This window comes from Aquarana catesbeiana, linkage group LG08, assembly GCF_042186555.1.
Source record: "Aquarana catesbeiana isolate 2022-GZ linkage group LG08, ASM4218655v1, whole genome shotgun sequence".
Classification (NCBI taxonomy): Eukaryota; Metazoa; Chordata; class Amphibia; order Anura; family Ranidae; genus Aquarana; species Aquarana catesbeiana.
In genome coordinates this window covers 256,753,251-256,768,569 of record NC_133331.1, presented here as the reverse complement: position 1 = coordinate 256,768,569, position 15,319 = coordinate 256,753,251, and the positions used below count along the sequence as shown (strand labels likewise).

The 15,319-nt window shown below is 43.6% G+C and overlaps 1 protein-coding gene and 1 long non-coding RNA gene across 3 annotated transcripts in view; one reads left to right on the top strand and one right to left on the bottom strand.

The window, feature by feature from the left end:
• Positions 1–11,179, top strand: part of LOC141106353 (uncharacterized) — a 110,177-nt gene extending 98,998 nt beyond the window's left edge. The window contains exon 5 of the long non-coding RNA XR_012235712.1: positions 9,294–11,179. This is a non-coding gene — a long non-coding RNA (uncharacterized lncRNA). The remainder of the gene's footprint in view (positions 1–9,293) is intronic.
• LOC141106351 (matrix metalloproteinase-9-like) overlaps positions 1–15,319 on the bottom strand; it is an 81,228-nt gene that overhangs the window by 59,762 nt on the left and 6,147 nt on the right. For both annotated transcript variants that reach the window (XM_073597066.1, XM_073597067.1), the window contains exon 3: positions 2,182–2,346. In XM_073597066.1, coding sequence (XP_073453167.1) covers positions 2,182–2,346 — 165 coding nt within the window. The remainder of the gene's footprint in view (positions 1–2,181; positions 2,347–15,319) is intronic.

Sequence of the window (15,319 nt, the reverse complement as noted above, 5' to 3'; positions counted from 1 at the left end):
CTGATCCCATGACAGCTTAACCGTGGCCTTCAGACAGACTCTCTCGCCCGGCTGCAACACCCTTTCATGGTTATCCAATCGCCACAGTCCTCCTACCCCTTCCTTGGGGGCGTTCTTCTCTTTCAACACTCTTTGGAAAGCCTGCCGCAGCTGAGCATGGATCTTTCCTACCAGAGCACCCTCCAAGGCCAGTGGAGTGAGTAGTCTCCACACAAGATTTGTGTTGGTGGCTATCAACAAGGAATTTTGGCCTGCCCCAGGAGCTTGGGGGAGACAACTGCCAATGTATCAAAAGTCTCTGGTTTTCCAGCCAAGGCAGTATCAAATGTTATCTTGATGGGTATGTATCTGTCGTATGGGCACTTCTGGGTCCCTTTACCTCAAATCTCTAACTCCTCGAGTTTGCACAAAGGGATATGCCTCAAGTACTTGTGGTAAAAGTCTCGGTACAGCAACATCACCTGGGCTCCGGTATCCAGCAGGGCTTGAGTGTGGATGCCCTCTACTTGTATCGAGTCTATAGGGGAGTTCTATAAGTTCTTTGGCAGGTTCCCAACAGGTGACTCTATTCTTTGTGCTCTAATCAGCCTCTTCGAAGGCAGTGGAGTTGGTCTAACTATTCATTCAGTAAGGTATGCACTGATCTCTTTCCTTCCCTGAGGGTTTTGTTTCTTTTGGTTTTCTCGGTAAAGGAGGGGAAAGGGCAACAGGTAGCTTGAGCCCCCTTTTCTTCTTAGATCTTCTCTTGACTTTGGAGTGCAGTTTTACCTCCGTGAGTAATTGAGGGCTGATGCTAGTCTTGCGACATTCAGCCCGAAAGTGTCCACCTTCTCCACACCCATAACATCTCTTTTCTTGCCTTTGGTAAAGTTTTGGTTCACCTTGACGAGTCCCTTGTTCTTGAACCCTTGGTTGGGTCTCCATCACTCGCATTAAAGCATGATACATCTGGGTTTGGGCCTGAGCTACCTGAGCCTTCAGTTTGGTTGGCCCAAGTTCGCTTACTGGCTTATTAGTGTCAGGAATGGCCAGTCCTGCTGATTCAGACTCAGTTCCACTATCCTCATCCAAGAAACCCATCTCCGCATGAACAGCTCAAGCCACCACTTTCTCTCTATTTCCAGCGATAGAGCTTGATTCTCTTGATATTTGGCTTTTCTCTTCTAATAGAGCAGTGGTTCGCAATCTGGGAGTCGGATGACGATTTGCCAGAGGTAACTAAATCCTGGGCTGTTCCTGAAGCCCGCACTGCTCTCCCAGCCTTTTCGTGGCCACCCAGCAGGGCTGTCTCTGGAGCCTGTGGCCACCCAGCTGGGCTGTTCCTGGAGCCTGCGGGCCGCCTACTCAGCCTCTTCGCAGCCGCCCATTCAGTTAACGGCATGGCTGGGGGGCAGAGACTAGAGGTCAGCTGACTGGTGAGGAATATGAAGTGGGAGGGGCTGAAGTAGACCCAATCTCCTGATTTCGGCATAGGTGTTACTGCTGCGAGACACCACAAAGTTGGAGACACAGTGAAGCCAGAGACACAATGAGTAACACTACCTGTGATTATAGTTGCCATTAAAAGTCCCCATTACAGATCTCACATCAGCAGATGACCTTGATCAAGAGCACCTAAGTTGGCTGATCAGAACTTCCCCCAGCACTGCCACTGATCCCACCCCCCACCAGCACTGCCACTCATCCCAACTCCCCGCCAGCACTTGGGGGCGTCAGCAGTAAAGCGCCAATATTTTTACTGTCGTTAGAACTAGCAGCCGAATAAAGGGTTAAAAGCACCTGCAAAGGCGCTTCGGCAGCGCTGCCCATTGTTTTTAATGGGCAGAGGCACTGCAAAGATGCTGCTTGCAGGACCTTTTTTAACGTCCCGCAAGCGCACCGCTCCAATGTGAAAGCCCTTGGGCTTTCACACTGGAGTGACAGGAGAGGCGCTTTGCAGGCTCTCTTTTTAGCGCTATAGCGCCTGTAAAGCGCCTCAGTGTGAAAGTAGCCTAAACAGTGCGTTGAGGTCGGCTTGTAAATTGGAGACATCCTGTAAGGACATAATTTCAATGCATAGCTTGGTGTCATCTGCAAACAATGGAATGATACTTTTAATACCAAACTCTGTATCATTAGTAAATATATAAAAAGTAACCTTGAGGTACACCACTAATAACTTTAGACCATTCAGAGTTTTACCTTGTCCTTCACAGAAGATCCATTGCCGATCCTTGTCATAGTTTGGGGTGGTTGAGCACCATAGCTGACCATCATTTCTTCCTTCTTTAGTGCAGAAATCATATGATTTGGAGAGGAATATAAAGGGTAAATGACACTGTGCAGTTACAGGGTTTCCTTCCCCACCTATAAACAAAAAAATGGAGAAACTATGATCTTTATAGATGACAATCAAAAAATTTAGATTAGTATGCTGAGCCTAGAAATGTCAAGGGGCTGAGTTCACTTTTAAGATTCAAAAACCCTGTCACATGTGGACTCCATGGCCACTTATATATATAATAAGTACACTTGCAGACACCAAAGCATCCTGTAAACGTAAATCAGTATATAAAGCATTCAGACATGATCATTGTTTTGATATTTCATTTTTTTGCTAGAGAAAGAAAGAATAAAAGCCCCTCACTGTGCCTTGTATCTCTCAGGCACTCTATTGGTGAGATATCTGCATATGATTCCCTGGGTCTGCACATCTGCTGTAGTTTAACAGCTTCAGCCCTGGAAGATTTTACCCCCTTCCTGACCAGAGCACTTTTTGTGATTCGGCACTGCGTCGCTTTAACTGACAATTGCGCGGTCGTGCGACGTTGCACCCAAACAAAATTGACGTCCTTTTTTTCCCTTAAATAGAGCTTTCTTTTGCTGGTATTTGATCACCTCTGCGGTTTTTATTTTCTGCGCTTTAAACAAAAAAAGAGTGACAATTTTGAAAAATACACAATTTTTTTTACTTTTTGCTATAATAAATATCCCCCAAAAATATATTGAAAAAAAAATATTTTTTTCCTTCGTTTAGGCCGATATGTATTCTTCTATATATTTTTGGAAAAAAAAAAATCGCAATAAGCGTATATTGATTGGTTTGCGCAAAAGTTATAGCGTCTACAAAATAGGGGATAGTTTCTTTTTTTTACTAGTAATGGCAGCGATCTGCAATTTTTATCGCGACTGTGACATTATGGCGGACACGTCGGACAATTTTGACACATTTTTGGGACCATTGGCATTTATACAGCGATCAGTGCTATAAAAATGCATTGATTACTGTAAAAATGTCACTGGCAGGGAAGGGGTTAACACTAGGGGGCGATCAAGGGGTTAATTGTGTTCCCTAGTGTGTGTTTTAACTAAAGGGGGAGGGGACTGTGTAGGGGAGATGACAGATCGCTGTTCATACTCGGTATGAACAGACGATCTGTCTGTTCTTCCCTCAGAGAACTGGAAACTGTGTGCTTACACACACAGATCCCGGTTCTCGGTGAGCCCCGAGCGATTGCGGGAGCCCGGGGGCGATCGCACCGCCAGGCACTCACATCAGCTCCGTGGGCGAGCAGGGGGCGCGCACCCCCCCTAGTGGCCAAATCAGGAAGCAACGTAACATGCCGGCGATTCGCGCAGCCGAGCCATGTTGCCGCAGTACAACTGCGGCGGCTGGTCGGCAAGCGGTTAAAACCCATCCGTGGACAAAGATTTCCCTCTACCCTATCAATCCCTCCCTCCCACCCCATCTAACACATTCAGCACTTATTAAAAAATAAAATGAGATACTTCCAACACCTAGGTCCAATGTCAACGCCGCATAATGGGATACATAGTTTGTCACAATGGTTACAATATATGGGGCTGGTAAGACACTCCACTCCTCCGCTAAGATATGTAAGAGAGCTGAACTGAAAAGAAAGTTGGAAAGGCGTGGATAGGAGCAAAGTAAAGGAACATTGAAAATGGAATGGGTTGGAAGGGGAGCAAGAGCTGAGTTCAGGAGAGCAGGGATGAAAGATTGTGTGGATCTGAAATATTGTAACATATCTAAAATTATGTACCAAGATAGATATATTTTGTGAAAGGGTCATTAAACCCAGACTATGAAACACTCTCATTACATGCTATATAACAGAGTGTGCATTCTCACAGCGCCACTAAAGCATTCATTTTGTGTAGAGTGAAATATACCTGGTTGATCCTCCCTTCAGCTGTCCCTCCCATCTTCTCTGTGTCCCCACTGACGCCTGAGATTGTGCAGATCAGCTGTTCTCATCTAATGAGCATGCTCTAGTTTTAGTTCCTTTCTAAGCTGTTTATTTCCTCTTTTTTTTTTTATCTGTGCCGCCCACATGACTACAGAGTCACGCATGTTGGCGTATACACAGTGGTAAATAACACTCCTTTCCTCCTTCTCTATGTCCTTCTATTGCTAACACTATGGGGGGCAGGATATAGTATGCTGCTGATCACATTCACTAAGATACTCACAAAAAAGCTTAGTATTAATATAAATCAGCATTAAATATATCAAATGTGCAGTGCCTTGAAAAACTATTCACACCCTTTGATTTTTCTCCATATTTTATTATGTTACAACCAAAAACATAAATGTATTTTATTGGGATTTTATGTGATAGACCTACACAAAGTCGCATAATTACAGTATGAAGCGGAAAAAAAAAATGATAAATGGTTTTCAAATATCTGAAAAGTGTGGCGTGCGTTTGTGTTCAGCCCCCTTTACTCCGATACCCCTAACTAAAATTTAGTGGAACCAATTGTCTTCAGAGGTCACCTAATTAGTAAATAAAGTCTACCTGTTTGCAATTTAATCTCAGTATAAATAAAGCTGTTCTGTGAAACCCTCAGAGGTTTGTTAGAGAATTTTAGTGAACAAACAGCATCATGAAAGCCAAGGAAGACACATGACAAGTCAGGGATAAAGTTGTAGAAAAGTTTAAAGCAGGGTTAGGCTATAAAAATATCCCAAGCTTTAAACATTTCACGGAGCACTGATCAATCCATCACCTGAAAATGGAAAGAGTATGGCACAACTGCAAACCTACCAAGACAAGGCCGTCCACCTAAACTGACAGGCCGGGCAAGGAGAGCATTAATCAGAGAAGCAGCCAAGAGGCCCATGGTAACTCTGGAGGAGCTGCAGAGATCCACAGCTCAGGTGGGAGAATCTGTCCACAGGACAACTATTAGTCGTGTTCTCCACAAATCTGGCCTTTATGGAAGAGTGGCAAGAAGAAAGCCATTGTTAAAAGAAAGCCAAAAGAAGTCCCGTTTGCAGTTTGTGAGAAGCCATGTGGGGGACACAACAAACATGTGGAAGAAGGTGCTCTGGTCAGATGAGACCAAATTGAACTTTTTGGCCTAAAAGCAAAACGCTATATGTGGCGGAAAACTAACACTGCACATGAACCTGAACACACCATCCCCATCATGAAACATGGCGGTGGCAGCATCATGTTGTGGAGATGCTTTTCTTCAGCAGGGATGGGGAAACTGGTGAGAGTTGATGGGAAGATGGATGGAGCCAAATACAGGGCAATCTTAGAAGAAAACCTGTTATGCCGCGTACACATGGCTGGACTTCCCGACAGAAAAAGTCAGATGGGAGCTTTCGGTCGGACATTCCAACTGTGTGTATGCCCCATCGGACTTTTTCTGTCGGCATTTCCGACGGACTCAGATATAGAACATGTTCCAAATCTTTCCGTCGGAAATGCCAACGGAGTTTAGCCCGTTGACAAGTCCGGCCGTGTGTACGCGGCATTAGAGTCTGCAAAAGACTTGAGACTGGGACGGAGGTTCACCTTCCAGCAAGACAACGACCGTAAACATACAGCCAGAGCTACAATGGAATGGTTTCGATCAAAACATATTCATGTGTAAGAATGGCCTAGTCAAAGTCCAGACCTAAATTAAATTGAGAATCTGTGGCAAGACTTGAAAATTGCTATTCACAGATGCTCTCCATCCAATCTGACAGAGCTTGAGCTATTTGGCAAAGAAGAATGGGCAGATATGTCACTCTCTAGATGTGCAAAGCTGGTAGAGACATCCCCAGACTTACATAGTTACCTACATGGTGGGTGAGGTTGAAAAAAAACACAAGCCCATCAAGTCCAACCTATGTGTGTGATTATATGTCAGTATTACATTGTATATCCCTGTATGTTGCGGTCATTCCGGTGCTTATCTAATAATTTTTTGAAACTATCGATGCCCCCCACTGAGACCACTGCCTGTGGAAGGGAATTCCACATCCTTGTTGCTCTTACAGTAAAGAACCCTCTACGTAGTTTAAGGTTAAACCTCTTTTCTCTTCATTTTAATGAGTGGCCACGTGTCTTATTAAACTCCCTTCCGCGAAAAAGTTCTATCCCTATTGTGGGGTCACCCGTATTTGTAAATTGAAATCATATCCCCTCTCAAGTGTCTCTTCTCCTGAGAGAATAATTTCAGTGCTCGCAACCTTTCTTCATAACTAATATCTTCCAGACCCTTTATTAGCTTTATTGCCCTTCTTTGTACTCACTCCATTTCCAGTACATCCTTCCTGAGGACTGGTGCCCAGAACTGGACAGCATACTCCAGGTGAGGCCGGACCAACGTCTTGCAGAGCGGGAGAATTATCACTTTATCTCTGGAGTTAATCCCCTTTTTAATGCATGTCACTATTCTGTTTGCTTTGTTAGCAGCAGCTTGGCATTGCATGCCATTGCTGAGCCTATCATCTACTAGGTCCCCCAGGTCCTTTCCCATCCTAGATTCCCCCAGAGGTTCTCCCCCTAGTGAGTAGATTGAATTCATATTTTTGCCACCCAAATGCATTACTTGCAGCTGTAATTGCAGTGAAAGGTGATTCTACAAAGTATTGACTTGGGGGGGGGGCTGAATACAAATGCACGCCACACTTTTCAGATAATTACCTGTAAAAAATTTTGAAAATTATGTATCATTTTCCTTCCACTTGACAATTATGTGCCACTTTGTGTTGGTCTATCACATTACATCCCAATCAAATACATTTATGTTTTTGGTTGTAAAATGTGGACAATTTCAAGGGGTATGAAAACTTTTTCATGGCACTGTAATTGCTAATATCTGTAAAGTAAAAATGGGGCCTTTGATGCAGATGTCGTCTGAACTAAATGAGAGCTAGTGACAATCATTTTTGACTCTGCCTACACCATATTAACGCACACAAAATACACATTTGATGTTCACTAAAGATTTATAGGGATCTGTAAAACAGTTTCCTTCATTGTTTATGTAGCACAACCCCCTTGGGGACTGCTTGGATTTACCTGCTCATCTGCGTCACCATGACCCTGGGAACATTCCAACCCACCTGACACTCTGACTTATTACTTTAAGGTGGTACAAAGATGTCTGAACCCAAACAACTTGATGAGTTTATATCCTATTAACGTTTACTGGATAACTCAGGGAAGATCTTGTTGCACGGAGGAGGTAAAAGATCAACTGAATTTTGGATAACAGTCCTAGTTCAGTAGAAGAATTCCTCTACAATAATACAAATGAAGACAGTTTGGCAATAACAGTATATTATATACACGTATGTACAATGGAATACCACTTAAACATGACCTGAAAGGATAAGCGAGAGTTAAGCATTAATTCTGGCAAGACTTCTAAAGGGAGAATACAGGCCGGCCTATATTACTTTTAATCCTGATGAGAGACCAATTAAACAAGAAGGATATGAGGGCCCTTTAAGTAGCAATGACAGTAATGTCCCAGTTTTCGCCAGCAGTCGGAGCTCATTAACTATATCCAATAAGGTGCAGCAACAAGGCAATGGTATTTCTTGAAATGATTGATGCGACAGGTGTTTATCTACAGTGTTCAAATAGAAATGCAGTAAAGTGTTTCCCCAGGGTAAAGCTGTCTGTGCACAGTGTCAGTGGCGTCTCCAGCTTTCATATTTGGGGGGGCACATGGGGGGACAGGGACAAAAGTAGCGGGGCAATTATAAAATGCAATTTTAGTATATGTACATACATATATATATCCCGGGGCCCTTTACTACAGTCCCACAATGGCCCTTTCACATGTTCTGCAGTGAGCTCCCTTCCTACTGTATTGCCCCCCCACCAGGGTGGCAGAAAACAAGAGATACTGTATATGTCACCAGCGTACCAAGAAAATATAAGGGTCCAAAGCAGTGGGAGAACTATCAGGGTTGCAAAGGTTGTCTTGCCACCGGGCCCGTGTGTTCTGCAGCCTCCTCTTGCTGTCCTGCCCCTGCTATTGACAGTGCTGGTCTGGCATCTCTTGGAATTTACAGGCTGGTTCTCCTGTCCTAAGGACGAGAGAAATTAGTCTGTTTTTTCAGTAACTGAGAGTCCTGGTGGAGTCCTTCCTGCAACTTGCTCTTCTCCCTGCCAATGAGGATGCAGGGGAAGGAGCAGATCGGGCGGCCGTGGTTGTGTGAGCGCTCGCATTATGTACTGTCAGCAAGCAGAGGGAGGGGAGAGGAATCACCCGCAGGAGCTGCCTGGGGACGCTCTCCCTCTTAGACATTGCCTTTTTGTAAGAAAAAAAAAATTTTTTTTAATGGGGGGGGGCACATAGTGGGGCAGAGCATAATGTTGGGGGGGGGGGTCAGGGCCCCCTCTGCACCCCCCTAGGGACGCCATTGCACAGTGTCCCAGTGAAGCAACAAAGAAAGATTTGCAAAGGTGCGCAATTGCCCTCTCACCAACGACCAGGCCGATTCAGTTCCTGGAGAGGCGTCCTTGCAGTGAATCCCCTCGCAACAATTATCTGATGCGAAGCACGAAGCGCGGGTTCTGGGACTATCAGGGTGGTGCTAGGTAGATGTCTGATGAACAGCAAGCAATGATAGGCTCTTCTTGGCCGTGTTGGAATGTCGTAAACCGCGTGGAAGGCCGCGACCTCACCCTCCCTGTACAGAGAGGTCCGTCACACACCAGGCCCAGGAGGAAGAGAGCGTGGGGCGGGTCTCTTGCTTCTTTTATAGCTCTTCCCAGCATTCTCCCTGATGGTAGCAAAGATCCCTGGGATATGTAGTGCATAGTCATACGGAGCAATTGCCATTCTGAGGAACTACTAATTCCACAATCCCTTTGGTTTGGCTCACAGATTTGATGTCAGTTAGTGACGTTGGGCAGTAGAGGGATATTACAGTACATAGAAATGACAGGGAATCGCTATGCTTTGCAATTGTAGTCCACATTGCTACATCTATAATTTTATTTGAAATGTTATTCTCTTTCTTTTTTTTTTTTTTCATGTGACCGGCACAGCACCAAACTGTAGAAGTGCTCTGCTGATGTAACCCTTCCAAGGATCTTTCCCTGCAGATGCCAAAGAACAGAGAAACATTGTGTGACCACACAACAGCGCTGCGGGAATATGGTACTTAGAGGATTAAAAAAAAAAAAACTACAGTGGCATGATATTATGATTTATGTGAATGAATTATGGCAATTAACTCTTCTCTGTTTAGTATCACTTTGCATTAATTTAGTAATAAATTAGAGTGGTTGTTAGGAGGTGGAATGGAATGGGGAGCTTCTAGAGTTTAGCTTTTTATTGGCCACACCATCATACAGGGGACCACCACTGCGCCACTTCCTAATAGATGTATGCTATGCAGGCCAAATTTTGACTCCACCACCTGCATCCTATGGTATAAATTGAGATTCCTCAGACCAGGCTACTGATATTCAGCCATCAAGATTTGGTGATCTCCTGCCCACTATATGCTCATCAGGTGCCTGATGATGTCACAAATGATTAAGCTAGTTGGGCGGAGCAAGGAGATTGTGGATGTGGGAGGTGCCCCCTAGGACTCTGTGGAGGTGACCACACAATGCATCTCTGTAAACGGTGAGAGTTTGTGCTCACCAACCCTTTTCCTGCACTCACTAGCTGAGCCTCGTTGTTTTTAAACACACATGAGTGTAACTTTTATCTTTATAACCACTAGCGGACCTCCCACTGCCTTTTTCCTGTGGGGGGGGGGTTTCCCCGCTGCACCAGATCACGTGCATGTACATCATCTGCCATTTCTGGGCAGGGGGTGCGTGCCCCATCTGTGCTGTGATTTGGTATGGCACAAGTCGCTCAGCAGGTCCTGGCCAATGATTTATGGCTGGGCCCTGGTCATCAGCTTAGCAAATCACAGTACAGAGCCCTGTGTTTACCAACAACACAGGGCTCTGTACACAGAGCAACGATGTGGCTGTTTTTTTCTCAGGGAAAAAAATCAGCAGCATCGATTAGTAAGCAGTACATATTGCACACATTACGCATTGTTAGGCACACAGTTAACCCCTTGATTGCCCTCCAGATGTTAACCCCTTCCCAGCCAGTGTCATTACAATAACAGTGTATAGTATTAGCACTGATCACTGTATTAGTGTCACAGGTGATGTCAGAGTCAGTTAGTCAATTCCCACCCAGTGTCAGTTAGCGTCAGATTGTCCGCCACACTATCACAGTCCCACTATAAGTCGCTGATTACTGCCATTAATAGTTTAAAAAAATATTCCAGTATACATAATATCATTTCACGCTATAACTTTCATGCAAACCAATCCATATACACTTATTGGGATTTTGTATTTTTACCAGAGACATGTAGCAGAATACATTTTGACCTAAATGTAGGAAGAAATTTGATTTTTTTAAATTTTTATTTAATATGTTTTATAGCATAAAGTAAAAAAATATTGTATTTCTTCAGTGTTGTCACATGAAAAGATATAATAAAATATTTTCAAAAATGTGAGGGGTATACTAACTTTTGTGAGATACTGTATGTATCAAACTAGTTATATCTGCCTATGGTGTTGGCCCTGTCCTGGCTTTAAAGGGGACATACTCTGAATAACCTTTTGATTCAAAGGTCTATTTAAGAAGGTGAGAGTATGCCAACTGACGAAGGTAGAGGTCACAATCATTTTCAACCAGTAAATATATTTATGACTTTACATGTTGTCCAAGGATATTAGAAGATGCATGGACACTGTCATTTGTTTGCAACATATTGCCTTTAAGTTTTTTACATTTGTCGATTTGCTATTGTGTTTGATTTTTACATTTATCTGATAATTGATCAACAAATTGTGTATCTGATTTGTTATGTATTATAGCATTTGGTGATATAGGTGCATGGGTAAAGTATGCAGTATTTGATTTGATGCCCTGGATAGGATTGATTTCCTGTATTTGCATTTAGTGCATCATATTTTACATAATGTACATAGGCATTTAGAGATATCAACCTTAAAAGAAGGTCACCAGGATGATTAGGTAGCAGGGGGTACTTGACACCCTAAAGCCTGGTACACACAATTCGTTTTTTTCTGTTCAACCCAGCAGGTTGAATGAAAAAAAAAAACTGTCCACTCCAGTCGATCCCGCTATACTAACTATGCAAGGTTAGTTCAGCAATCTCCCCCGCTGAGCTTTTGTGTCCAGACAGGGAGATGGCATCCCCACCATAACACTGCCATTGGCTGAGAGTGCTGATCGGGAATCGTCAGCTGCTGGTTTTCCAGCATGCACGTCCGACAGAACCTGGCCAAACGGACAGACCAACATACACACAGACCAACACAGACCGAATGTTGGCCATTTTTTTTAATGTAACCGGCAAATGTCTCCCGACTTTAGAAACACATTAGCAGAGATGCAATCAACAACATAGATGAGTCAGTAGTGCTCCAGATGATCAAAGACATGGAGAAAAAAAAGTGATAAAAGGCAACCGGAGAGATCCCTTTAAGGGATCAGTTGAACATGTAGCGGGTGCCAAATCCCGTTCAGGCTGAAGTGTGGCTGAGGGGAACACCATCAGGGAAAGGGACTAAGCCACTGAAGCCCCTTTGCTGTGCCAGACTTTGCACCCAAAAGTGGAGAGAGGCCCATATCGCCCCAGCACCACCATAGGGAGAAAGGTTGAACCACTGCCACTGGTAAAGACTTGCTGCACTACCCACCCAGGTCTGGTGAGCGGGCCTTGTGGCCACTATTTGCTACTGCCACTAGAGACTGAGCTGTTAGGAGCTACCCAACCAGCCATCTTATAGTTCTAACATTGCCTGTAGGCCTCATGGACCGCCTTAAAGTGTGCCAACAAGCTTTAACATTAGGACAAAAAGACAGCTCTACTACTGGAACTGCCCCAAAGCCCAGCTTGTTTGCCTTTTTAAGGGGAACCCTACTCTCTCTCATTTCTTTGATTACACTCAAAACCACTAGGGTAGTGCAATCCTTTTGGACATGTTTAGGAGTATAGATGTGTTGTTTATTATGGATTTACTTATTTACGTATTCTTGTATTGATTTTGGCTATTAATATAGAGGTACTTATATAGATATATTTGTTTCACCTTTATTATCTGAGGACAGCACCATTTTGTTTAGCAGGCTGTACTCTAATTTACCCGCCATGGGTTAAACTCTATCTTACGTTGTCATTTATGCAAATCCTTATTAACAGCAGATTAATAGTGTCTACCACTAAACAGGCGTGTGTTCACTTATTGCCAATATCCTTCAGTCAGGTGAAAGGTACTGTATACTTCTGTGTTGTTGTGATTTATTCAACCAGGTGCATCAGAGGGGCTGAGCTTGTTCTTGGTTCTTGGAGTCGAGGCGTTAACAGCGACCCCAATATTACCAAGCAGCTCCTTGAGGGGTGGCGCTACATACATATGTGAAAAGTATAGCAAAAAGTGTAGTAAGCATATACTCACATTCATAAAGGTGTTAGATACATGTCTTAGGGTCAAGCAAGCTATTTTAGCACATATGAAGAAAATAACTTACTCCACACAGAGTGTGGGCGGTCACACCTGATGTTCATCAGGGTTTTTGGGAAATTCATGTATTGTGCTAGGTTACGATCAGATCCAATGAACAATGGTAGAAAGGATAACGCCCCAAAATAGAACCAGCATAGGTCAGCAGAGGCGCCCATTCAATAAAAAGGTGCTTCCAAGTAGATTCTTTAGGATGGTCGGTATTAATTGACCATAAAAACAGGGTAAAACATCATCAATGCATTTTGTGACTTTTTTGTTGCCAATCTGGAAAAGGTGTGTCCTTCAGCCCAGGAAAAACAGTATACTCTAAGCTAAAGGAATGCACACAGATCCCACCCATGAAAGTGTACTGTACTCCATTTCCTGATAAAGTTTTAACCTGTTTTTAGGATCAATAAATACTGACTTTCCTAAAGAATTCACTGGAAGCATGTTTTTAGTGGATGGGTGCCTCTCCTAATCACACACTTGTTCCATTTTGGGGCCATATCCTTTCTTTTAATCAATAACATACTGCGACTACCAGAAACATGTCCACAGGGACACAATCAGTACTGTTCTGACACCACCAGAAATATATCTACAGATATACAATCAGTACACATGCTTTGAGAGACCATTAAAAAAGCAGAAGCATATAGTCTGCATTGGAAGGAATGCACATCGACAATTGGGAGATTATGTCAATCACCTGGGAGACCACTCCAGAATACAAGTTTCATGGGTAGCTTAACAGGACTGGACACTGTGACTGTCAGACACAATCTTCACCCTCCGCTAGAAACAAAAAAATCATGTGCTTCAATCAAAGAATGGTTTCGGAGAATTGACAAAATCGCTGAAATAGAAGAGCGCATAGCCATCTCCCATGACAACATCTCAAAACACACTATGTCCTGGTCTTGTTGGTCACATTTCAGATCCACCTGTGAATATAGTCAAACCATGGACTTCAAACCTTAATGAAGAGGGAAACTACCCAGGGCCGATGTAAATTCTGGTATTGTACACCCACCCGTCTCTGTATACATACCTTGAATATCCTTAATAAACTGTTATGGAAATGAAAAAATCATGTGAGTCTTCGTAAAGTATGCATGTTATGTATATGATGTCTTAAATCAAACCTGTAAACCTGAAAAACTATTGCTGACCTCTTTCTGAAAATGCTAATTGATGACCCCCCCCCCTCCTCAAGTTCAATCCTTTCTGGGTCACTCAGAAGAAGTATTCAGGGCAGGAAGTACAGAAACCACAGATATATCAAGTCACTTGGGAAACTTGGGAGTCACACGATATCTCAGGTTTCTCTTAAGGTCTCCTGAGTATGGAACCATATCGTCTGATGTCAGTGTAGTCTTTCAACTGTGGACTTACTCCGTGCACAGTAGGCATCCCACCTGCCTGCATACTTGTTAGTGGCAATGGTGCTGAGTGACAAGGGCGTGATAGGGAGATTAGAGAAAGAGGGGAGCAGCGACGGGATGGCATGCAGTGCCCGCAGAGGTGCTTTGTGAAAGGGGTGGTGGTGATAGGTGGATCATGGGTGACTAGGGGGGGGCAGTACCAGGAGTGAAGTGGCAGGGTTGCTTAGTGACAGGAAGAGGGTGGATTGCCAGTGGCAGTGGGATGCAGTGGCAGGTATGCTGGGGCGAAGAAGAAGAAAAACTGGGGGAAGTTTGAAAGGTGCTAAGTGGCAGGAGTGCTGGCATCTTCAAAGGCCATTATGGAAAAACCATCCACTTCGAAGCCTGCAAGAGGCTTCTCCATCTAAGAAGAGCACCTCCCTTACTAGTGCTGGCTCTTGGATCACACCATCAGTTAAGAAAGGTAATAGAGAAAGTTTAATTAGCAGTTTTTATTATATAATTATATAGCAGTGGGACTGCTAATAATCCCTTCTTTAAAACAATTATCTTCCAAAAGCATTGTCTTACAGCAAAAAAACTATTTCTGTAGTGAACCCAATAGAAAAAACTATCCAAATGTTGCCATAGGTGACATTAAAGCATAACTCCACTTTTTTGAGAAAAAAGATTCCCCTCTGGGTGATCTATGTACGTTGCAGGGATTTTAACAAACTTTGTTGCAGATTTCTACCTTTTGGTATTCTGAAGTAATCACTGTTTGTTTCTCTGCAGCCCGGTGCTAAGTGAATCTAATGGGAGTGGTTTCATAATTATCAACCAGCTGCTGCAGGGCTCTAATGAGGAAAATTACAGGGTCTGCATCCCTTTAGACAGATTTCCCATTGGGAGTTTCTTACCAAAAATTAAATTTTTGTTGCAGGGGATGCCTGAAATCTGACTTGTATCTTAGTGTAGACTTCTGGGAAAATCGGTGAGCCAATCACACAAGCAGGAAATGTTGTTTCTGGGGGGTGTTCCATACAGAACCCCTCCGGGTAACCATATTGCATTGCATTTTACAGAAAATTACAGCGGCTGCAGATTGAAAAGGAAAGGTAATTTTTAATAACATTCAATTACAATATG